The sequence below is a fragment of the Pleurodeles waltl genome, chromosome 6 (genome assembly GCF_031143425.1).
Source record: "Pleurodeles waltl isolate 20211129_DDA chromosome 6, aPleWal1.hap1.20221129, whole genome shotgun sequence".
Classification (NCBI taxonomy): Eukaryota; Metazoa; Chordata; class Amphibia; order Caudata; family Salamandridae; genus Pleurodeles; species Pleurodeles waltl.
Window position 1 is genome coordinate 1,644,998,966 of NC_090445.1, and position 24,833 is coordinate 1,645,023,798.

General features: G+C 40.7%; 1 protein-coding gene across 1 annotated transcript in view; it reads right to left on the reverse strand.

Moving 5' to 3' along the window:
• Positions 1 to 357: 357 nt before the first annotated feature.
• Positions 358 to 24,833, reverse strand: part of MYMK (myomaker, myoblast fusion factor) — a 92,554-nt gene continuing 68,078 nt past the window's right edge. Inside the window, exons 4-5 of the mRNA XM_069241555.1 lie at positions 13,047 to 13,163; positions 358 to 5,261 (exon numbers count right to left, since the gene is read on the reverse strand). Coding sequence (XP_069097656.1) covers positions 5,115 to 5,261; positions 13,047 to 13,163 — 264 coding nt within the window. The 3' untranslated portion in view covers positions 358 to 5,114. The remainder of the gene's footprint in view (positions 5,262 to 13,046; positions 13,164 to 24,833) is intronic.

Consider the following 24,833-nt stretch of genomic DNA (forward strand, 5'->3'; position numbering starts at 1 on the left):
AGCATTGTGCAAGAATACACATGAAGCAAGTAGATGTTTTCTGTGCCAGGGTTCAAAGCAACAGACAGCACAACTCAAGCTTAAGTCTCATTATCTGGGATGTTATTCAGAACACAGCAGTGGAAAAAACATGTTGTTGACAGCTTACAAATTAAGGACCTGAGGTCCTCGAACAATCTGAGCTATAACATATTACTTCAGGGATTTTTCCTTTGAGATCTACAAGTCCATCTGGACGGAAAATGTGTGATGGCACAAAGGATCCATTTGTAACCTATATGTCTGGGTCTGTGGTTGAGATAGGTATCGTCTCTAGCATAAGCAGTCAAATAAAAATCAAACAAGGCCAGTGGCAGTGTAAAAAAAATATATTGTACAAACATCCACCATTACAAAATGCAAAGACAATACTCGTACAATTAAATAAATTACACAATTTCTTATCAGTCACCCAGTTTGTACTAACAGATAAGTAAATTGTCAAAAAACATTTCACTCTTACATTCAGTTAGAGAAGTACACAATAAAATAATAAAATAGGTCATGTTCAAAATCCTAATAAGCATATAATCAAAGGCAAACAGTGTGCAAAAAAGTGCAAAAAATTAATGTATAAAACACAGGAATTTTGAGGGAAAAACCTTAAAAGCGATGTTTTGTGGTAACCTCAGAAGCATTTTAGTCACCCAAATCAGGTATGTAAGTAAGAGGCTGGACATCCCAACATAGTCAACACATAAGTTGCTCGTTCCCCAAAACGTGTGATTTTAGGTATTAATTGAGCACCTGCTAGTCAGGTCCCACCTGGTGTGGTATCTACTAGGTTAATTTTGAATTTCAGACCCCAATATGTGGAATATTGCCTAGTGTTGCTTAAGTCTCTTACAGGAAATACTGTTGGGCAGATTTAGGAAAAGTGGCTCTGCTCCTGGTGCAGCGCCACTTTCCCTGCGTCCCCCCATCAGCCACCATATGTGTGCCGTATTTAAGATATGGCACACCATGGCGCAGGGTAGGGGGGGCAATAGCATCATTTTTTTAAGCTATTCATGTACTCTGCAGGAGTTGGGCCAAAATCTGGTGCTACTCCTAGACAGTACATAGTGGCCCATTATAAATAATGGTATGGCCCCTTTCAACGCCTGCTCTGAGCAATCTCTTAGACTTCCTTGTGCCATTTTTGTGTCCCCCCAATGCCAGAATGCCCCCCTTGCATACAAGATGCCTTGCACAAGCATGATGTGGCGCAAGGGTTTACAAAGTGGCACAATGCATGCATTGCACCACTTTGTAACTATGGCATGGGAAAAATGCCACTTTAGCACCGCATTAGTGTAAAACAAATGACTCTATAGGGGCGCTAAGGTGGCGCTAGGGGCTCTTAAATCTGCCCCTGTGTTTTTCAAATATTTTAGGAATTTTTTGTGTTGCATTGGTCTGGAAATCCCAAGCATTAGACAAATGTAAAGTAAAAAAGAAAAAAAAAGAGCTGATCCTAAAAGAAAATGGTACGAGGCTAAGTGATAACTGATTTTCCTCCATTTAAGCTCTTGCCGGTATTGTACATGATGACGTGCATAGGCATGCATATGAGCGTCCTCTTTCTCATTAACACTACTCAAAAGCACTACTTGCTTTTAATGAGTGGAAATGTCATACTTTCCACGTATAGTCTGTGGAGTCAGAAAGCAGCGACATATTTTCATTCACTTTGTAGCACATTTATGATCATATGGTGACAGTTCATTAAAAGTGATGGAATAAGTGCTGGGGGGATTTAATTATTTAAAAACTAATGTGTCAGGAAGAAAATTTAAATGCATTTGCAGATTTTCCAAGGGAATGCTAGGTGCGAACGTGCACGGCACCTGCAATCTGCCCAACTCTGGTCCTCATTGCGACTGCGGTGGCATATGAGAACGCAGACTTAAAGGGACACACACACTTTCTCAGTGTGTGTGCCTGTGTGTGTGTGTGTCTGTGTGTGCGGAGATAGATAGATAGATAGATAGATAGATAGATAGATAGATAGATAGATAGATAGATAGATAGATAGATTTGTATAACACTTTCACCAAATAGTTTTCATACGAGTAGAAAACTGTACAAAATAAAGCACACATATTAAATAAACAAAGCAAAGAATAAAAGTATAGAATGTCAGGCAGAGCCACGGGCAAAAAGAGAGATGAGCGGTAGTTTTTGGAAGTAAGCAAAATAAAAGTAGGACAAAAGCGGGAAAAACAAGTAAAAGTGTGCAAGAATTACAGTGTTTGTGAACTAAAATGAGGAACAGGTGCAATCGAAACTGTGCAAATGAAGGACAAGGAGGAAAGAGACGAAGTTAAGTGGCAGAAAGAAATTTCCCTGCAGAACTATACACCCTGATAGGAAATGGAAGGCGGAGCTGCTTGGGTGGAGATTGGTTAGAATATATTTAACTGTGACACCTAGGAATTTTAAGAGATAAGGAGTATGGGAGGTGAGTCATGGGTTTGGGGCAGGATGCCCAAAATCTGTAGGGAGACTGAGAAAAAGGAAAAATGATAATTCATCAAAGGCAACAGGATTATATTTTCGGAGTATGGAAAGGCAAGAAGGGGCCATTTATTTCATATTTTATAAGTGAAATCTGCAAGTCTGTATATTTAAAAATGGTGATGGCATTGGAGAAAGAGAGTGACACGTTCAAATAAACACCAGATTCCTGGAGGAAGTGGAGGGAAGAGGAGAAGTTGAAGAAAAATGGAACAGAGAAAGGAAGAAAGTATGTAGGAGACAGATAAAATGCAATTTCAGTTTTAAAAGGACCAAGGTAGAGAAAGTAAAAAGACATGGACGTGTGGACAGAAAGAAATACATTAAGAAATTGAACCATTAATAGGTGAATTATCCTGAGAGAGGGATGCAATGATCTAAGAGTTGTCCACATAAAAATTACCGCAAAAACTTTATGACGAAATAAGTGAGGGAAGAGCGTAGGTGCAGTCAGAATAGAGAAGAGGACAAAAACAGAATCAGAGGCACACAATAGTGAGGCACAAGAGAATCAAAGGATTAGCCTTTCAGGCTGCTGTTATTGTCTTATCTTTTGTCATATTTACCAACCAATCTCTTTTCTCTGATACAGAAAGTGACAACAGTGGAAGGAAGAGCACATGTAATGCCCCTGTAATGAATGTAAAACTGCACTTGCTCTCCTTCTCTGATGTCATATTCTTTTCCAGAAATTACACGCTGTGACAGTGTATTACCAACCATTTCTAAAAAGATAAAAAATAGGATAGAGAGATGGGTTTTTGATTTTAAAAATCTGCAACGTCAAAGTAATAAAGATCACATTTCACTTTTGAAAGAAAGATGTATGTCCCCTTTAATGTTATCTGAGTGCAGCGCATGGACAAATCCATACACTTTAGGGGTGCTCTTTTTAAGTATATAGTTGAGGTACATGTTTCTCGTGTACAAACGTATTTCAGTTTGTAGTTTACGATGTCATTACTTCTTGAATGACAAATACTGGATTAATTCATGCATATCGGGGTCTGGAGCTGTGGATATATTTGGTCCTGCTGTCAAATAAAAAGCATTATTTTATGCTGTGACGCTATTTCATAGCTAATTCTGCTCAGTTTTTTGTGTCTGTTTAAAACGCAATAATCAAGAAAGTTAAACAACGCAAACATGATTTACAGCAGAATCTAAATATGAGTAGGTGAACTGAAAACAGCATCTGCAGCTTTTTTATGAATTTCCATAGGAAGAGGAGACTCTTTCAGAAACACCTGAAAAGGTATGCCACCACCGCACCCAATATTTGCTTTCAGCCAGCTGTGGAGAATGGGATTGATTTTAGGAGATAAATTGGTGTCTTTATTCATGTATTAGTTCATTTTTGATAAATCACTTCTGGTGCCTTTGGCTCTTAACTTGGAACCTGCGAACCCAGGGAAGAAGCCTTACACCAGTACTGCTGCCATAAAGCAGTCTTACTTCATTCATTCAGGAACCTTAATGGGAAATGGAAAATCTGAGAGGTGAACCCTCATGAGTTGAGAGTTGTTGACATTTTCAAAATCTCAGCCAGACAAAGACACTTGCATGGATCATCCTGTATAAAAAAAGAGACCAATCCATCCGTGGGCAAGGACTCATTTGAAGTGGTGTGAACATTTATATATCATTAACATCTCTCCTATAATGTTGTTCTTCAGTAAATTTTGTAATGACCCTGCCATTGCCAGCAGATTAAAAAAGTCCACCCTGAAAAGTAGTACTAGGCTCAGTTCTCTAGGCGGAGAAAGGATACAAAAGCAATCTGTATTTAAATTGCTACCTACTAGTCCTGACTCCGGAATAAGGTTCTGTTCAGTCAATGCATGTCTGTAAAATACCCTCAACTTGGAGAAGCCATCCCAGAGACATATTGAAAGGTGAATTTAAGAGAGTGTCCTCAGGCATGGAACCATCTTATTGACAGATATCAGAACAAAACATACTCTAAGTGAAGAACATTACCACCCTCTGCTGAGCATTACAATATCCTGTACTGCTTACAATATTGGTTAAGACTACATAGACTCTGTTTGCCTTCCAATGGATCATCATTCCATAATTATTTAATAATATGGCCCTTGGCATGTGTCTGACAAGGACAGGAGGGATTAACACATTGCACATCTTATCTGTTTTGAGTTCCACTGATTAAGTTTCTCAGCGTACCTAAATTAACCTGGTTTATGGCAGGTATTTATATAATTGACAGACGGCATTGGACACCATTGTCTTACTGGCACGGTTTAACAAAAACTAACAGAGGCTTGGGAGGCATCCTTTAAGGTTGGAACCCTATGCCATTTTTGACATCAGTCCTTCCAGTGCACCAGATCACCAATGGCTTTATACATTCATGTAACCCTTCCAGGCATTAGATTTTCTCTACACCTCAATTGATGTCTTCATGTCTCTTACAGGTGTCCTTGTTGCTTGGTTCATCAACAAAGTCATTTAACAGAGCTCCTTATTTTTCCCCTCTGATTAGTCTGTGAATTCAGAACCAGTCCAACACCCACTTCTCTGGGCCAAAGAAGAACTTTAAATAGGAGGGCCTGTTCTCACACACAGCAGCAAAGAGTGGTGCAGCTCAGCTTGGCAGGGGTGCCACCGTTCCCAGCCTTTTTGTTTTCTTTTGGCAGCAGCAGTACAAACGACATGGCCAGTGAACAGTGGTAAAAGCTGTGTACATATGTGTAATCCCATTCCTGCAAGAAAAGATAAGGGAACAATTAAAATAAGACATATTCTAGCTCCACAGAGGTGTTACAAATGCAATTAAAGGCATCACGTTTTTCTACAACTTTTTCTAACTTTCCGGTGAGTCTAATTCTAAAAGGTTTTGGTAACTTAACTTTAATTTAGTTGGGGAAAAAAAATTACGAGTCGTATTCCTAATTCATAGCCTCGGGAATGGTGGACATACAGATAGGTTGTACAATGGAATAACTCTGTCACAATGGGGAAATTTCCACATTTACAAATCTCGGGTCAGAGTGGAGTGTATGTGCATATCTTGGTGGGTGGCCTACCTGCAAACATTAGTGAACAACAAGAAATCCACAGTGTGTCGGTATTTGTCAATGTTTTGAAGACGGGTTATCACCCTGTACATTTTTACAAGCTTGCCATCTCAAAAGTAGTAGAAATTGTGAGAGAAGGTTGGGACACAAAAGGAACCGACATTGTAGAGGTGTTGTTGGAGAGCTTTCTCTAGCAGACAAACATTTTCCTTGTGGATGAAATGTTAAAAAGTAAACGTGCAAATCCATATCTATTATCATTGTTTAGTACTTAGTTATATCTCTGTCAGTCATCAGTTATTTTGCCTTCTTCTGAAATTATTTGTGAATCCCAAAAAAGTTAGGGCCAAATGTACATAGGTCAGGTTTTATGACTCACAAACTTCGAGATTTAGGACTCACAATTTGCGAGCCACAAAACCTGATGTACAACAGTGGCTCTCACACTGTTGGCAGTTCCCAAATGGGTCACAAGGGACCTGGGTTGGAATGTACGAACACTTTTTCCCATAGACACAGAATGGGTAAAAACCTTTGCTACATTTGTCCCCTGCTTAATCTTCATAAGGCAGGTCGCAATTTGTAACCCATTTGAGAATGACCACACTCACAGGGTTGGTGTCCTGCTGGGGACAGCACAACACCTTGTCTGTGACCGCCTTTTAAATAAAGCAATTAAAAACAAAATGCTGCCCATTATTCTTAAGGGAAAACACAATGTGTTACAAAAAAAGTGAAAAGTTTCCTTTTTATTTTTTTAAAGTAGGCAGTGGTCTGCTGCAACTCTCTATTAGGAAGGGACACCCTTGGCACGCCCCTTTCTAATAGCAACTCGCAAACCTATTTTGCAATTCGGTAAATAGTTTATCAAATTGCAAAATTGGGTTTGTGCATCCCAAAATTTTCTTGTCACAAAGAGCCCTATTCTGTGACTTGGGTCATTTACGTCAAGAAAATAGCTACGTACATTTGGCCCATAGATGCTTTTTTCTTGTCGCAAATGGCCCTATTCTGCAAACCAGGCTGTTTGCAACAAGAAAATTGCTGGCCCTTACAGATTTCTTCTGAATATAGAAGTGCCCCTCAAAGCAAATTTTTCCTTTGTCCCCAAAATATTTTGAGAATCCAGGCATGTGTGGCTTACGTTTTAGGTATGGACATTGCCTTCAAAGCGAAAAGGATGTTTGATTTTAATCATTAGCAGATAACTCATTTGCTGAAGTGCCACTGTACAATTGTTCCCGATCTATGGCTTTTTTTTTTATTATTACAAAAATTACTGATTTCAAAACTTGAGGAAATGAGTAGGCTAAACTGCACACATAATATACAGATCTAGCAGAATCCTATGAGCATTCATCATTATATCTTGATTAGATAAACAAGGAATACCAAATTTAAGATGTCAGCTACTAAATGAAAACCTTTTTCAAATGTATGAAATGTATGGCTAGATCACACGCCACAGGATCTTGCATCTTTGCGGTAGTGCGCATTAAGCATTAGTAAAGAACAACAAACGTGCTTCAGCTGTACAACAAATGCATGTGTGATCATTTATCCCTTCTTTAATTCATCAAACACATCGTCTGTGAACCAGCTTCCTAGAAATCAGTGTCAAGAATATCAAAACTAAATGCATTTATTGTGGTCGGAGTGGGATTGAATTTCTCATGGGGGAGCAACTAAGGTAGGTAAATAAAGGCATTAGGTATATTTATGGTTTCTTACATTTTGCAATTTAGAACACTGTATTCTTGAATATTGATTTCTCGGATTCAAAATGAATGCAGATTTAAGTAAGATTCTATACTTCTAATATGGAAGGAAAATGGAACTGGTTGTTGGCAGAGTGCCATCAGTGGTTGTATAGTCTTGGACGTTTTTTCAAAGACAAAATTGTTTATGACTGAGTCGATTGAACGAAAGTTGCGTTTTCATCTGCAGAGTGAAAATGTCCTTACCGTCTAAAGACTTTGAACTTCGTAGTTGGTCAAGGTCTCTGTAAGTATCATAACTGCAATATGTGAAGTTGAAGGATTTGTGTCTGCATGCATTTATTGCCACACTACAGAGGAGCTAAACTTTAGACAAACATTCCATATTATATGTTGCAGGTGAACCATTTGTATTTACAAGCAAATGTAGCTGCATGATACCTACCCCTAACAGGTATACCATACACAGTATGTTCGACAGTTCAGGTCAGGAGATTATACATTGATAATATGTGTTTATTCTTTCCAGGACTCGATCAATGAGACAAATCTACATCAGGTTTAATAGACGGTGCAAACCAGTGGCATGGAGTGGATTCTTAGCCTTCTCAGTGCACAACGAGGGTGATACGAAGCAACATCGTCCAAACATCCCTGCAAACATCCCCGCAGTGAAAATGTGAGTTTGACAACCAGGTCCTCAATTCCATATTCTGAGGTAGGAGGTAATCCCAGTTCGGCCAGTAACAAGGTGCTTTGGTATTGCTTGTAACATAGTAAAACCAAAGTCCCAGTGTTTGGCTCCCCCTCAGATAAACTCGGGAGCAAACAGTACAAAAAGTGCTGATGAGAAAGAAAGGGGGCAGAGGGGATGAATTATTGTGGAAACCAGGTGAAGAAAACAGATTCCAGAAGTAATTCTCCATTTCTCAATGGACATATCATAATCAAGGAGTATTTTTGCACCTACCTGAAGTATTGGTAGTTCTGAGTGTGGGGTTATTGTGTCATTCCTCCTCCTTTTCTTTGGGCTGCACTCCCTGCAATTTTCTACACCTATGGACAGAGGCTTGATTTGTTTTTTGTCTCTGGCAGATGTCCCCGGTTTTACATTCAGTGGCCTATTCACAAATTCCATTTTGTAGTGCATTTAGTAGTTATAAAGTAGTACTGCTGAAGCACTAAAAATGTGATCCACAAACCTATGGGAGAAACCTCCACCTCTCTTTTTCTGGGAGACAGAAGGGGAGTGACTGCTGAATGGGGACTACTTACATTTAAACAGAAAGGGCTACACAATAATGCCCACCTACACAGGAGCAAGTTCATCGCTATTCACTAACTGCACTTTTAAGGTTACTGCAGGAAAAAAATATCCCAAACCATTTGTAAACAGTGCTGGCTTTACTGCCGGTGGTGCCTTGTGCGACAATCTATTTTGGCACCCACACCCATTACCTCTACCTCGGGATTCCTCACTACCACCCAGCAAAAGTGCCACCCATCTCTCCATAGCCCCTCTCTCAACACTTCATTTGTTTTAAAGTGCTAGTAAAGGCTGGCTTTACTAATCTGTGCCACTATCCACTTAAATACAGATCTGTTCTCTGCAGCAGGCATATTACCCCTATGCGCTACTTTATGGTGAGTCAAAACTGCCACTAGAGAAAACCCTGATCTCTCTCTCTCTAGATGGAACATTAATCACAAGAGTTATCTTGACATTTTCATTGCTACCTGAAAGCTGAATACACAAGGAACTCTGCAGCAGGTGTTTATAAATCATATCATTGCTCAACACTGCACCCCCCCCGAGGTCAGTATCCCCCTTACAGGTCAGTGCTCAGTGTGGCCACACCAGTCACACCGCACTAAAGCCGGACCTGTTTGTAAATATATTCCAACCCTATCACCAGGCATGGTAACTCACAGGCACTGCAACACACTCCCATAGCAAACAATGGTCCAAGGGACTTAAAATAACATCTAATAGGAAATGATGTTAATGATTTAAGATTAGTTTAACTACATTTTGTTAGTGTGGAAAAACCTCTACATAAGGATTGAAATTTCCATATTAAAACTACAATAATCTTTAAAGTATTAGTTAAATTATTAGTATTTAAAATTTTATATATATGTATATATATATATATATATATATCACTTATACAACGTTAATACTTTTTTAATTAAAAAAGTTATATTTGTGTTTCAAATCAATAAATATATTTTAAATAATGAATTATTCAACACACATTTAAGTTAATGTGATGTAACCTATTATTTATTTATTCTAGATTAAAAATGAATACATATACAATTATTTCACATTAATGATTCATAATAAACTATTTGTATTATGTTTTGAAGGTTAATAAACTATAATAAATGTTCCTATACATGACCATACCTCTATAGTGTAGACTGTTGCCTATCTGTGAAAAGGTATGAGTAGTCACTTTGTACTTGTAAAACCTGTCCTAGGAGGCTGCAGCAAAGGCTAAAGGTATGTAAAGTCTGTACCTAGGAGTAACTTTACATTCAGAAATGGTGAACAGAAAAAAAGTGTAAAGTAGTTTTCAAGTGAATAAATGTAGACACATAACTTTATCTTTGTGAATAGGTACCTCCTATTTACAAGTGAAAGTGCTGGTAGGTGTGTGATTCTGACCATGCCTCTGGGATTCAGAGGTTCTCATAAATTAACTATTGTATTTTATGCATAATGGTACAGATCTTGCTGAAAAATGTACAATCCAGAGTCAGTCAGGTGATAGACCGTCACCAGAATGCAGCAAAGTCAAGTGTATATATGTATGTTTTTATGTACACAAAGGTATTTCTTTACTGTGAGCCTAGAAGGGAAGCAGCTCCACATTGAACACAGGGAGCCATCAGGATATGGTTAAAAGACTGTTTACAATATCACATGTAATATTCATTTTACTATTTTGTGTGTGGGTCATGCTCTTTTAAGAGGTATGTCAGTTTCCTTCTGAATTGCAGGAGCTTGCAGCAGCACTTCTGATTTGGATGGGGGTGCTGTCCTAGATGCTGGTGCATAGTGCAGTCTTCTGGTCTTTCCCTTACAATTTTTGTCTCTAGTTAGAAATTCCAAGCTCCTAGAATGTTGCTGTCCTCCTGAGGTAGATCATTTCTGGGTAAGATGTGCTTGCTAGTTGTCGTTCCAGGTTGAGCTGCAGGTAGAGCTGCTAAACTTGAAGATGAGATGGGAAAGGAAAGGGAGTATCTCTTTCAGTGTTAGTGTAATGTAGTTTAACTTCTTCATGCCATTGACGAGTAGAGTTACAGGGTGTAGGATGCCCTTCAGGGGCATCAATATAGTGTTTAGAAAGCTGTTGAGCAAAGTATATCCTCCAGTCAGATCGGAAAGAACCAAGTCTTGCATTGGTGTTCTGTAGTCTGATTCAGGTAAGAAGAGTTTAAATTGTTTCTGGACAGAGAGCTGAAACCAGTACTTAATTTGTAAAAGAATACATTATGGAATCCAAAGTTTGTCTTGGCAGCTTGCTGCTGCCAAATGTCAGGGTTGGCATATACCAAAATTGTCTAATCTTGATTGCCCTCGTTTTTTTTTTCCACTTAAGCAGAAGTACCACGCCCCCTGGTAAACATGATTCGCTGGGTTGATTAAAACAATACAAATGTGTTGCTATATGTGCTAGTTGTACAGGCACCAACTGGAATGAATAAAAAAAAAAATGCTTGAGATTGTATGTGTTGTATTATTAACGAGAGCCTTCATTTATCCACTTGATGTAACTATAATGGTGCTCCTTCCACCTCTAACGAGGCTTAACCACATGGAAGGAGCTCAAATGGCAAATATGTTATCCAAGACTGACTAAAATGTCAATGCCAAACCTTATAATTATCTTGAAGAGGCCCAATTTTTCAGGCTGAAACATGTCAACCTTCTTCCAGAGGGGTTCTGACGTGAACTACTGCAAATGTGTTGACTGATTCACGCCAAGGAAGAATTATAGACTGGAACAGAGATGACAACCTTTGCATATTTGTAAGAGAATTGTGCAGTAATGGGCATATATCATTTTATGAGATATGAAAAATAAACTGTTCACGATTGATTCAAGTAAATCTACTACCTTGATCCTTGTCTATGATTCACTAGAGTAGTGCAGTTGTTTGTAGAGATCTGTTTTTTTCACTTATATTAGGTCTTTTTGTACAGTACTTTAATTGCAATTTCCAATATTGATGCATCTAATTAGTACTGAAGCATCTCATTTTCCCTTCAGAGAGCTCTGTCGTGCACATATTCATGTTTAGAGCAAAGTTTCTTTAGGATTATTCAGGCATTCCCTGATAATCTACCTACCTTTCCATCACTCCTGCAGTTTCTTTTCTACACCTGCTTTCTCTCTCTGTCACACTTCGTCCATCTTTCTCTTCCTCCTTCTTTCTGACTTTCTGACTTTCTTCCTATTGTACTGTGCCAGTCTAATGATAAAAAGTAAGTTCTGGTCCCCCAAATTGAGTGCCAGTGGGACCCACTAGAAACCACCAATTAACCACTTACGGTCAACATGCTTTACTGGCTTTCTTAGTTATGTGTTCCTCAAGGCAGAGGTATATGCCAAGGGTGAAAATATCAGTTATTTTGTTTTGGCAGTCAGCTGGAGGATGATGCTGTTTGGAGTCATGTCTGATGGCAAGCTTAAACAGAAGGAAATCTGGGCATCAATTGAAGTTGGCAGAGCTGGCATAAATCAGTGGGACTCCTGCCTCAATGAACCTGCTGACATCCACCTGTGGATTAGCTTAAGGTAGGTTTTGTGTGGCTGCATGTCATTTGGTGATTACAGTTTGAGATAGTGGTTTGTGTTGTTGACAAACTGATGGGGTTTAATGCTGCTATATTAAGCCATATAAGTCCATGTACAATTTGAAGATAAAAGGGGTGAGAATTGATTCTTGAGGTACACAAAAAGATCCAGGGAAGGGAAATGATGGGATCACAGTATAGTAAGGAATGTGCAACTCAACACTACTCCAGTCTGTGCTCAACAAAATTGAACAATGTCTTGTTTTTTAGGTCACATGTATTATCACCGTTTTAGTTTCCATAACAGTGATAGAATGTGCATCTGTATCACTTTATCCCAAAAGCAGAAACTATGCAGATGTCAAAGGCAGATGTTTAATCATCTGAGCTACCTTGATGATTTACCAGTATTTAGGCACAACTTTGTTACATTTTTATTGCCTCCTTTGAATGCTAGAGACTGATCATTAGTGACCTTTAGGCACAGGAAAAGCATGAAAATACATAGAAGAGGCACAACTATATAGGGATTCTAGATAGATAGATAGATAGATAGATAGATAGATAGATAGATAGATAGATAGATAGATAGATAGATAGATAGATAGATAGATAGATAGATAGATAGCTCAGTGGAAGGGCAGAGGGATAGATAGATAGATAGATAGATAGATAGACAGACAGACAGACAGACAGACAGACAGACAGACAGACAGACAGACAGACAGACAGACAGATAGATAGATAGATAGATAGATAGATAGATAGATAGATAGATAGATAGATAGATAGATAGATAGATAGATAGATAGATAGATAGATAGATCAGACACAGAAAACATGAATTCAGCTGAAACTTTCCATTAGTCTACATGCTCAATTTTAGGACCTTAAATTAATATTTTAACACAGTAGTAGCTTTCTCAGGTGTTTGGTAGGTACCTCAAAAAAGAATCGCAGCATAAGGGCCAGGGCTCCAAAGCAGAGGCCGGGACCAATTTGCTGGGTGTAGACACTTTTATCTGGGTACAATCCTTTCTTCTCCTTCATCTTTGTGAGCTATAAGGAAGAGAGAATATTCAGCATATTAACACATCACAAGCGGTGAAGTGAAAACAACTCTCTAATAAAACCGAGAAGAGAATTTGACAAACCATTCAGAAGATCATTAGAAATAGTAAACATCCCTAAAACCTAGACTGCTAACATCAAGCCTTGTTTCAGAATAAGGGCATGAGTCTACTGAGATGTTTTAAATTGAATCTTCCATTCCTGACCATCTCTTTGACATTCTGATCAAGTTGGAGTAGTTTGTCAAACATGAAACCCAGTCATTTTGCTAAGGTGATTGTTTTGTGTATAAGACCCAGGTTGTTACATTGATTGGGCCAGTAAGGGAGACATCCATGACCTTTAATGGCCATGAGTAGGATTACATTTTTGCTCTCATGGTTTAATTTTAATTTTATATTAGCCATTCAATTTTAGATTTCCCAAAGACAGGAGGTTAAAGTCTTGAGGTAGTTCGAGCAGTCGCTCTTAGTTTGTATTTGAGTTTCATCTGCATATTGTAGAAAAAAAAAACACAGTTGTGTTAGAACATTGTCTAGCTATTCCACATATTGTTTGAAGAGTAAGGTAGCAAAAATGGCGCCTTAAGGTACTCTGAATGGAATGGGACTGTAATGGATTAGAGAAAAAATATCCTATTTTGATGCACTGTGACCTGCCAGAAAGGACCTGAACTAATTGATACCTGTTCCTTAAATACCCATTCTGTCCCTTAGGATGTTTGGAGGGTTTCCTGGACAATGGTATTGAAGGGCACTGATGAGTTGAAGAGGACATGGAGGAAGGGATAATTTTATAGTCACAAAGCAGCATTTAAGCTTTTGAGGACATAGGTTGCAGTGATGTGATCAGATAGGAAAACAGTTTGCAAATCTCCCAAGAGATGGTTATTACTAGTGAAGTCTTCTAGATAATTGGCAACACACATTTCCAGGATCTTTGAAAGGAAAAAGAGGGCAGTGATTGGCTTGTAGTTATCAAGCACTTCCCAGTCAGCTCTAAGATGTTGAGGTGAGGCTGAACGCTTGCATTTAGATTCTTTGAGGTTAAATGGGTGGGCTCTGGATTACTTTGTATGATCTGAAAAGTTTTTCTGGAGCGATTTGACACTCAAATGTCATGATTCCAGGAGGGGGGATTTAACAAGGTATATGATTTGCAAGATGTTATGACTTTTGAGTCTGAGGAGAAGAAGGGAATGCAAAGATTTTTCCTTTTCCTTTTAAAAGTTAATATTCTTTTACATGTTCACAGTGCTGGCAATATCTTTTCCACATCAATGTAATACCTTGGGGAGGGGGTACACTCTTCTCTTCTGATTGTTCTGTGTATTGAAGATTCTAGGTCATTTTGGGTGTTACACTTGAAAGCTCTTGAGTTTACCATCACTGCTGCACTGTGAAAGCCATATTTATTAACCGGTTGGCGTTGCTCTTAAAAAACTGCAAACCTTAAGTGAGATTTATGAAGCCATGTTAGGACACCTTGTGTGGTCCTGCATGACTTAATAAATCTCGAGTAATGTAACACAGTGCAAATCGCTGCATTACATTACTCTGCACCAGATATGTGCTTCCATGGGTGTTGTGTCAGTGTTCCCATGCAACATCCATGGATTTTGATGCATTCCCAGATTTACATGAATTTGTAAACCCCGGAATGCACCAACATTATGTGCCTCCCCAGGAGAGGCATATCAAGGAGAAATCATCTTTATCGTTTTTTCCCTCTTTCTATATGTGCTCCATTCTGCAGCACGCATAGAAAGAGAAAAAAGCCCCTGAGGATTGTTTTTGTGCAGGAAGGTAGCCCTTTCTGCACAAAAACAATTCTGCACTAGGCTGCCTAAAGAGTTCCAGTGCAGGGGAAAAGGAATGTCTGGTATTCTTTTAAATACCACACATCCCTGCCCTTTTCCTATGATGCAGGGCAGCAGAGCGAGGTGACTTGCTCACTGTTCTGAGCCACAAAACCCATACATATGGTCCTGAGTGCATTTAAGAAATGTTGAGGTATTCATTTTAAACTGATCATGGATATGGTATCACCAGCCCCTCTGAGAGGCCTGGAGATTTCTGTGTGAATTTTCAGGGCAAAAAAAAAATCAAAGGAGGAGTCCTTCTTATAAGTAGAGGAGATGCAGTGTTGAACAAGTTTGTAGTCTGATAAAAAAAAAATCAAATGAGTTATGTGAGTAACTTTCTCACATGAGCAAATAAGTTGACATCTGCTGTAGTCAAGGTAATCAAATCCCCAATTAAAGTCTTGTTTGTTGCCAGATGGCAGCACAGGATGCTAAATCTCACAAGCTTGGTATTGTGTTGGTATTTTCTCTCATGAGGCAAGAGAAAATGGGAGACCTAAAATGCTGACTGCATTGTATTTAGGGCACTACTTGTATTTAAAATGAACACCTACCAGATTTCTCAGTTCTGTGAAGGCAGATAATGGCATGCCTTGAAGGTAAAATCATATCTAAAGTGACATGGGACAGAGGTTTAATTAGATTTCAGCGAGAGTGATAGCATCAAGGTTGTAGTCTTGAATGAGGGAGGATGTAGCATTTGTAACTGTAGACCTCTTCTTAGGAGGGCTGTGTTGAGAGGGTATTATGTTGATTGTAGGAGAGAAGGTGATGCTTATAAGGTGACTTGGGTGGGCAGATCTCTGATTTCCTCTGCTTAATCTCGATGAGATATTGTGAATTTGGTAACCCGTGGTAAGCTGTGGCAGCTAAGGTTGTGTTGTGTTCAGCTGTGATACGTGTGTTGGACATTGACTGTGTGACAGTATTACATGAGATTTTGAATGTAGTGTGTGTATATCGGTCAGCTGAGTGTGTATGTCATATGAGCTTTGAAGAAGGTCAGCAGAAGACAAAATTTGAGATAAGGGTACATGAGGGACATAGACAGAGAGTATGCTGTTAAGACTTTGGGGCTGTTTAGATGTTGGCAGTACCCTGTCTGCCAAAGTCTTGATCTTGACACCTCATTTAGCAACAGGCAGACCCTAAGCTTTCTTTCTTTCAACAGAAACCTTGGTGACTCTTTTGATTAAAAGCTATTGCTGATGGTCCAATGGAGTAGGATCCATCGGAGGAAGGGCATAATAGCAACTACCCTATACAAGGTGAACAGTAAGATGTCCAATTTTCTGTCCATAACCACCACGAAAACCCGTTGGTGAGGGACAAAAACATTCATGAGTTACACACCCTGGAGTGTGAGCATATCATTTGTTTTTTTTCAAAACAAGCAAACATTTTTGGAGAGATTTTTTAAAATCAATTTAAAAGTTTGTAGTTAAAACTGATGGCAGCTGTGCACAAATCTTTTTGCATCCTGAACTGTACTCCATTTAGCAAAGCCTAAACCAAGTCCTTTAGTTATGTGATATGACTAATACAGGTGCAATAACATAATTATTGAAAACAATTGGGGCTGAGTCAGAGATAGATTGATGTTGGCATAAATTATGACTAGGCCTGGGCAGAACTCTTGGAGTTACAGATAAACTCGGCGAGATGTTGCACTGCTCATGCTGATTTTTAGCACCGGGAGCTCCTTCCATGATGTAAAATCAGTGTGCACAGCACCAAGTGGCATGGCAGAGAGTGCTGCTTCTTTCTGCTGCTTGAGTAGATTTTCTACTCTTGCTGCAGCTTTCTCAGTGTGAACGGTTGCAACATGTTGCGACCGCTCATGTTGAGAAATCTTGCCGGGAGGCATTCTAGTGCCTGAAAATCGTGCTAGGGGATGCAAATTCTGTCGCCTCTCGCCAAATTAAGATGGCAAGTCATGTGTGAGGAAAAACTCTGCTACAGGGTGGTTGGCAGAGTTTAGCTGAAACTTCCTGCTCAAAGCAGAGCGCAGAGTGGGCAAAACTCCTATCAGTGGAGCAAAATGTTTCACCCACCCATAGATATGACTCTGAAAAGTAAGATTCCTGCTTGGTTGGTTTTAGTGTCCAAGGGTATGAGATTGATAGTGGAGTGCTGGGAGGTGGAAGACAGTGAGTTAGTGGTGCTGTCACTAGTTTCTATGATTAGAATAATTTCATTGTGTAGTATTTAGGTGTGAGAAAGGCTTTCAGGGCCTCAGGGGTATGAAGGAGTGTGGCGTAGATTAATGTAAGAGGATTGGATCATGACCTTTCCATCTTCATGTAGGTTTATGTGTAGATCATGTTCTTGGTTCTAGTAGCAGGTGGTGTTTACAATAGACTGTACAACATAAAAAGGGGCAGAATCAGATTAGTGCACAAAATTACAGGTTGGAGCAAAAACAAATTAAGGAGCAGAATCAAAGCATGGATCCAAACACTTTAAAGAGCAGAATTGCAGTTTTCAGGAAAACATGGCAAGGATAAAAAAAATCACAGAATGTTTCAAACTTGTAACATGAACCAAAATCACAATATAAACCAAAACACATTATGGCGCCAAAAAAATAAAGAACAAAAATTATAATATGGAGCAAAATTATGAATCACAATTTAGAGCAAAATGCATTAAAGCACACTATAACAGTGTGCTGCTTCTTACTTAGTATTAGACAGATTTGGTCATGGCTCTTGGAAGTTTTACAGGTAAAGAAAATGAGGCCTTGCAGGAGCTGGAAGCGAAGAAAGGCTATCAGGTGACTGAAGTGTGTATCACCAAATCTCTTTTCTGTCTTGGATTTTTCTTCTCAAAATCAGCCGTGGCCCATCTTAATGGGCTGAGGGGTCATGCCCCTTACTTTTTGACCACCATGAAGAGTGACTGTCAGGTTGAGCAAAGGATAGCCTGACAGACACTCTGTATTTTCAGATCAGGCAGCAAGGAGCTAGACATGCCTTAAAAGTGCAAGCTCCTGGCTGCCTGGGCTGAACTTTGCCAGGCTGAAGAAGTCACAGCTCCTGGGTACACAACCTAATTAGCCTGTGAAAGCACCTCAAGGCCCTCCCCCTCATGATGGGGGGAGACGAGAGTGTCGCTGATTGACTTAAACCTGGGCTCTTTAGTTCTAAGCCCTGAAGTGCCCATGGCTGAGTGTCAATCTGTGACTTAGTGTCACAGAGTGGGTTGGGGTCAGCAGTCCCATTGTCCGCATACCACTTTGTGACGAGTGATGGACTGCTGCCTTCCTTGAGGGAAGGCTACAGTCCCAGTCCTCCTGGGATCTCCGGGGCAGAAAACTGCATGCAGGTAAGTATGATTTGTATTTTTAAAGTTTGGTGCATGTGTGTGTGTCTGCATGAATATTTAGGAGTGAATGTTGTGAATGGATGAGTGTGTGTGTGTGTGCGCATCTGTGAATGCATAAGTGTGAGTGAGTGTTTATGTGTGCATTTGTGTCCTGACCACTCCCCTCCCTGCTAAAAGTACAGGTCGCCACTACTCAAAATGAGGCTTAACTGCAAGGACAGTGATGAGGAAGACTGGGACTTGGAGTAATGAAGATTATTGGGCATTATGGGGGCCAATAGCTGTTTATGTGTGTTGAACTATGTCATGTGTTACTGAAACTTTGAAGAAATCTGAAAGCAGGAAAGAACTTTCTGCAGTGTTGCAATAATTATGCTCCTTGCAAGACATATGCGATACCCAACTGATACTTAGTAATGGACAGACCTGTGGCAACAAGGGGAGAATAAGTCACACATCAGCATGATGTGAGACAGTGTACTACCTGTCATAACTGTGGGGCTAATTCTAAAAGGCATTTATGAGTATGTGAGGTAGTATTCTTAAGTGTCTCTGCAAATTGGTCCCAAAACATCTAAATGGGAATAAAATGTGAACACTAAGGGAATATTCACATACAATTAGTTAAAATGGGAAAAATATATCCTCTTTGTGCTTTTACAAATTGAGAGGTGGACATTTTTGGTGCCATTCATAAATGCATTTATACAGGTGTGAAATAGTACCTCAGTAGTACTACTTTGCATACCCATAATTGCCTTGATGAATCATCCTATTGACTCCAGAATATTGAATATTACTACATCATCAAGTATAATTAGATAAGTACAGATCTACTATTCTTAACTACACATCTACCTACCTTGACACTATCTAGTGATCCATCAATACATCCACCCACCCATCAGACCCCACCAATCTATCTATCTATCTATCTATCTATCTATCTATCTATCTATCTATCTATCTATCTATCTATCTATCTATCTATCTATCTATCTATCTATCTATCTAACTATCTATCTATATATATATCTATTTTTCCAGATCCCCTATATTGCTGTCCTTCTTCCATGTATTTCATGTATTTTCCTGCTTTTCCCATCCCTAAAGATCACTTTAGAATGGTCTCTAGCATTCAAAGGAGTCAGTGAAAAGGTCCGAAGAGCTCATGAAATCTTGCCTCAATACTGGAAACCTGTCAAGCTAGCTCAGATAGTTAATCATCTGCCGTTTACATCTGCATATCTCCTGGTGTTGGGATACAGTGATACAATTGCCCATTCTATCAATATTATGAAAATGAAAATGGTGGTAGTAGATGTGATTTGAAAATAAGCCATTATTATATCATGTATGTTATAGAAATTACATTATGGTGGTCGTCACCAGACAGTTATAGTTAGTCCTTCTTTCGGTTGCCTGATCAACCCTTTGGTTCAGATCCCCTATTGAACATAGCTTTCTCAAGGGTCTTACTCATCTTTTCCCTCCTTCCCCATTCATTATGCCCCAGTGGGGCCTTAATTTGGTTCTGATCTTTTTGAGGTGTGCTCCTTTGGAGCCTCTCCACAATTGTCCCCTCAGGCCTTCTCACACTGAAAACTGTCTTCCTTGTGGCATTTACACCTGCCCATTGAGCGGCGGTCGCACTAGACAGTTACACTTAGGTCTGCTTTTCCACAGAAAGAGCGTTTTTGGCTTGCTAACAACTTTTGCCCCGTTTGACTAATCTTCACAAAACTTTCCCAAAAATAGTTCATCCACTGCAGTTTATTTCTCATTGGGGCGATCCGGTAAGCGGAGGCCGAGAAAAAAGGGTGTGCCCAAAACGCAAAATACTCACGCTAATTCTACAGATTTGTTAAGGACGGGCTACAGCTAAAACTGCTGACCAGATTTACACCAAGTTCACCAGGAAGCTAAATCGTGCTCCGCAGATTGTGGTTTTTGTGATTTAGTATAAATTCATTCAGTAGTTTTGGGGAAATTAAGAGTAAAATATAATTGTATATTTTGGCAGTTGGGCTCACAAAAGTCTGCTATCCGAGACTCTCACAGGAGCACCAATTTAAAATTAGAGCAATCTGATTTGTCCAGGTAGCTTCATTTCCCTTGGGGCATCTCGCTCCTGCAAGAGTCAGACTCCCACTAGAGCAAGTACTGTGATTGGCTGCCAGCAACATGAGAAAAATGTTGCTGTCAGCCATTACAGGACTTTGTCCCCGGTCCAGAAGTTCTAAAAACAAAAATATATATAGGGGGAGGGTAGGGATACCCTGATCATATAGGCCCCATGGGGGGACCCAGAGGGACCCCCCCCCGGCGGCCCAAAAAACCTAAAACAAAACTCAGAAAAATACCTTGATCCAACGAGTCTCCTGTGGAATAAAAAATGTTTTTTAAAGGCTGCTAATATTTACTATAAGCTCCCGGGAACCTACCCATGGGGCAGTGTTTATAAAGGGGAGAGGGGCTGCATAGCTCCATCCTCGTGCCTCCAAAGGCCCCAGGGAGCAAACCCACCGGGCCAACAACAAATTTTATGCAGAGGGAAGGACACGCATCCCTCCTCCCCAAGCCATTAGAGGCCCCGGAGAGCCCGCCCGTGGCCAATCTTATTATTTATGGGGACGGGGATGTTTGGTCCCTTCTCTGAGGCTTGAGAGGCTCCAGTGAGACAACCTCCTGGGTTGACCTTCTTATTTATGGGGAAGGGACTGTGCGCCACCCCATGCCTCTAGAGTCCCCAGGGTGCCCGCCCCGTGGCCAATCTTATTATTTATGGGGACGGGGATGTTTGGTCCCTTCTCTGAGGCTTGAGAGGCTCCAGTGAGACAACCTCCTGGGTTGACCTTCTTATTTATGGGGAAGGGACTGTGCGCCACCCCATGCCTCTAGAGTCCCCAGGGTGCCCACCCCAAGGGCCGATATTACTATTTATGAGGAGGGGGCTATGTTGCTCCCCTCCTTGAGCCTCTAAAGGCCCCAGGGAGCCTACCCCCAGGGCCGACTCAGTGGCTATGTCCCAGGATGCCTACCCTGACACAAAGCGGTTTCCATGCTCGGTGCTTTTTTGCAGGTTTCCCCCAATATTTTGTGCCATTTTGGATTACTAGCTGCTGGTTTTCCACTTTGAGAGTACACTGAGGCCTGCTGTCCTGACCTCAGTGCAATCTCACTTTTCAAAAGTATATGTTGAATCGGATAACCCCAGTTGGCATGTGCTGACTTAGTTATAAGTCCCTAGTATATGGTGCCCAGGTACCAAAGAACTGCAGCACTTGTTGTGCCACTCTGTGTGTGACAAAGTGAAAACACAACTTTCAGCATGCACTGCACACCTGATTTTGTCATTACCACTAATGACAAAGTCCCCTTAAGTCCCTTAACTATAAATGTAAATCTCCTCTAAAGCAGGCCTATATAGCCCTATGGCAAGGAGCTGCACATTGTTAGGACAGACCTATGTTTTCTGATATGTCTATGCAGCAAAGCCCTAAAGTGTTGTTTTTTTGCTGAGAATGGTTGAGTAGCTCTATAAGGTAATTGCAGACCTAAAACAGTTGGCACTCCAATGCGTCTAACTTCTGATAGAGGCTACCTAACCCTGTCATGTAAGGTATCAAATTAAAGGGGGCATCAAATGCGACTCAATGGTGCATTTGGCATTCATGTCCCCTTTACTGCTAGTCAAGTTTGTGAAAGTAGCCATACTTTGATCCAGCTAGTCCAGTGACTTCACAGAGTCGCAGGAACTGAGGCAGGTTTCTGCCTACCTGGGGAGACATGTGAATGACTCCCTGGCTGAGAATAAAGGCTGTTGCTGCACTAGAGGAGCGACCCTCCCCACCCACAGGATGGGCTGCAAAGGGTGTTAGCTCGAAAGATAGGCAGGCATCAAAGGGAGATGCCACCTTTGAAGGGCTGCTGTGACAACATTCTCGAGCAGGAAATACTTTGTTTCCCTTAGACAGGATTCAGTCAGGGCTAAAGGAAGGAAAACCGGTTTTAGAAGCAGTTTTCTATGGGCATGCTGCCCGTGGTAGTCACACCCCCAGGAGTGGGCAACCAAGGTCCTCACACTCGAGGAAGACCTCAGCCATTTTGCATGTGGAATGCAGAGTGGACTCTGGCATAGCCAGATGCCACACATAGGGTGAGCTGAGGATTGAGCAAATAACTCTGACTGAACCCAAGGAGATAAATGCAGTGTACTGCACAAGGCCCCAACCTTGCCATATAGTACCCCCATTTTCTAACACTTGTGTATGCTCTTGCTTGGTGGCAACATTTTAAAATCTCCTGCCAAGTGGAAGCAAACATCAAGTCTGCTCTCCGAAGGCACTGCCTTACATTACTCAGCCACAGGGAGGCAGTCCATAGGCGGAGTGTGGGTGTTCCTACAAATCCAACTATGGCTTTTGGCACCTTCCCAGATTTACCAAGACTGGTAATCCCACGAATGCATCAAAATGCTACAACTTCCCAGGGAAGTCGTAATGAGGAGAAATATCTGTATTTCTACTTGTTTTTTCCATTTTCTACATGTGCTGCAGCAGCACATGTAGAAGAGTAATAAACCTCAGAGGATTGTCTTTGTGAGGAAGGTATCCCTTCCTGCACAAAAACAATACTGTCTGCAACGCAGGCCTCCTTGCACCATGGTGTAAGGGTGACTGCATTGGTGCCAGGCAGCAGTTTGTGCGCGAGCGCAGGCAGAGAGCAAGAGTGCATCATATCTTCAAAGATATGGTGGATTCCTGTCCTCTCCTGCTCCCTCAGCGCGGGAGGTTGTCCTGCTGCATTGCATTGCATTGCATGAAATAATGATAAAGATAGCCCTTCGTTTTTGTTGGACGGCATATAGGCCAGAATACTCTGGTATTGGACCCTTTCCTTTTCTGTTTGCTATTTTGTATTTTGAGATTTTAAACGTCTAGGTGTGTCGAAAGGTCAGTGTATGTTTCAGTGAAAAGTTGACCAGATGATAGTCGATATTCTTCATAAATGAGAGTGGAAATTGAGCCAAAACGAGTGGTATGTATGCAATTGAGAAATGCACATCACCAATAGTGGTGCAATCTATGTAATATGTCCCCATAAGTGCTTGCATACGTCATAGCAAATAGTCCAAAAGGCTAATATAATTTGTAGCAATTCTTTCAGCACAGCAGGCAGTCAGCATCTCAGGGATTATGTTCATTTATAACTGAAATACTGGTTTGCGGCTAAGCACAGACTGTAAGAGCGCTTTCAGGTGACTCACTTGTCAACCATGATGATGGCTTTGGATGCGAGAACACCGGGGCACCTGAATAATGCAGACAGGAAACCACGACAGGCGTTAGGGGAAGTGATAACCTGTAATAGTCATGAGTAACTCACAGGATGTGTGTTAAATGATGTCACCCGTGACCCAAGTGCATTGCAAAGCACAGGGCCAAAGACCCCATGCAGACGAAATAGCGGGACAATCCTTGAGCACAGGCCTTTGGGATGTGTGTGTGTGTATGTGTGTGTGTGTGTGTGTGTGTACACACACAAAAAGTTAGGAAAGTAAAGTGAATGATTTATTTTAAAATCTTCTAAACTGCTGCTCAATCCAGTGGAGTGTGAACTTAGACCTCCATGAGGAGTGGTGCCTGGTAAAATTCACACACTCGCACAAACTGCTGTCTATACCGTCTAAATGATGAGATAGACAATAAGGTTACAGTTGGATTTTATCCATAATATTCTTTGGTGGGTGAAACCTACCAAACTTTACAGGGTGAAAATGGCCCCATAAATACACTTCAAGTCGTAATGAGCTTCTGAATTTAGCTTCCAGAGAGACAAGTTGTGAACATAGTTTGACAGATTTCGCTGAAAAGAGACTATGGGCTATATTTACAAGAAAGTGTCACATCAGGTATGATGTGTCACTTTTCTTGCACCCTCCCTGACGCCCCCCCCGAACATCACCATGGTAGTGTTGTACTTACAATACAGTGCACCATGGCGCAGGTTAGCACAATAGCTTCAACATTTATTATGCTATTGAGGTGTATGGCTTTTGGCACCTTCCCAGATTTACCAAGACTGGTAATCCCTCGAATGCATTAAAATGCTACAACTTCCCAGCAAAGGCATAATGAGGAGAAATATCCAAAAATGATGGCGCTAGTCCAGCAGGTGTTGGAGGAGGCTCACTGGAGACAATGGGAGTGTCACTTTACGCCTGCCTTGGGCATGCGTGATAAATGATAGGAAAAATGGCACAGTGAAATCTTGTAAATTTCACTGCGTCATTTTTCTGGGCCTCCTCATGGGGGAATGCCCACCTTGCATACATTATGCCTGGCGCAAACAAAATGTGGCACAAGGGGGTTACAGAATGTTGCAATGCTTGCATTGCACCACTTTTTAAATCTAACATGGTGAAAAGGCGTCCTTGACGTCATCTTAGTGTAAAAAGAATTCTG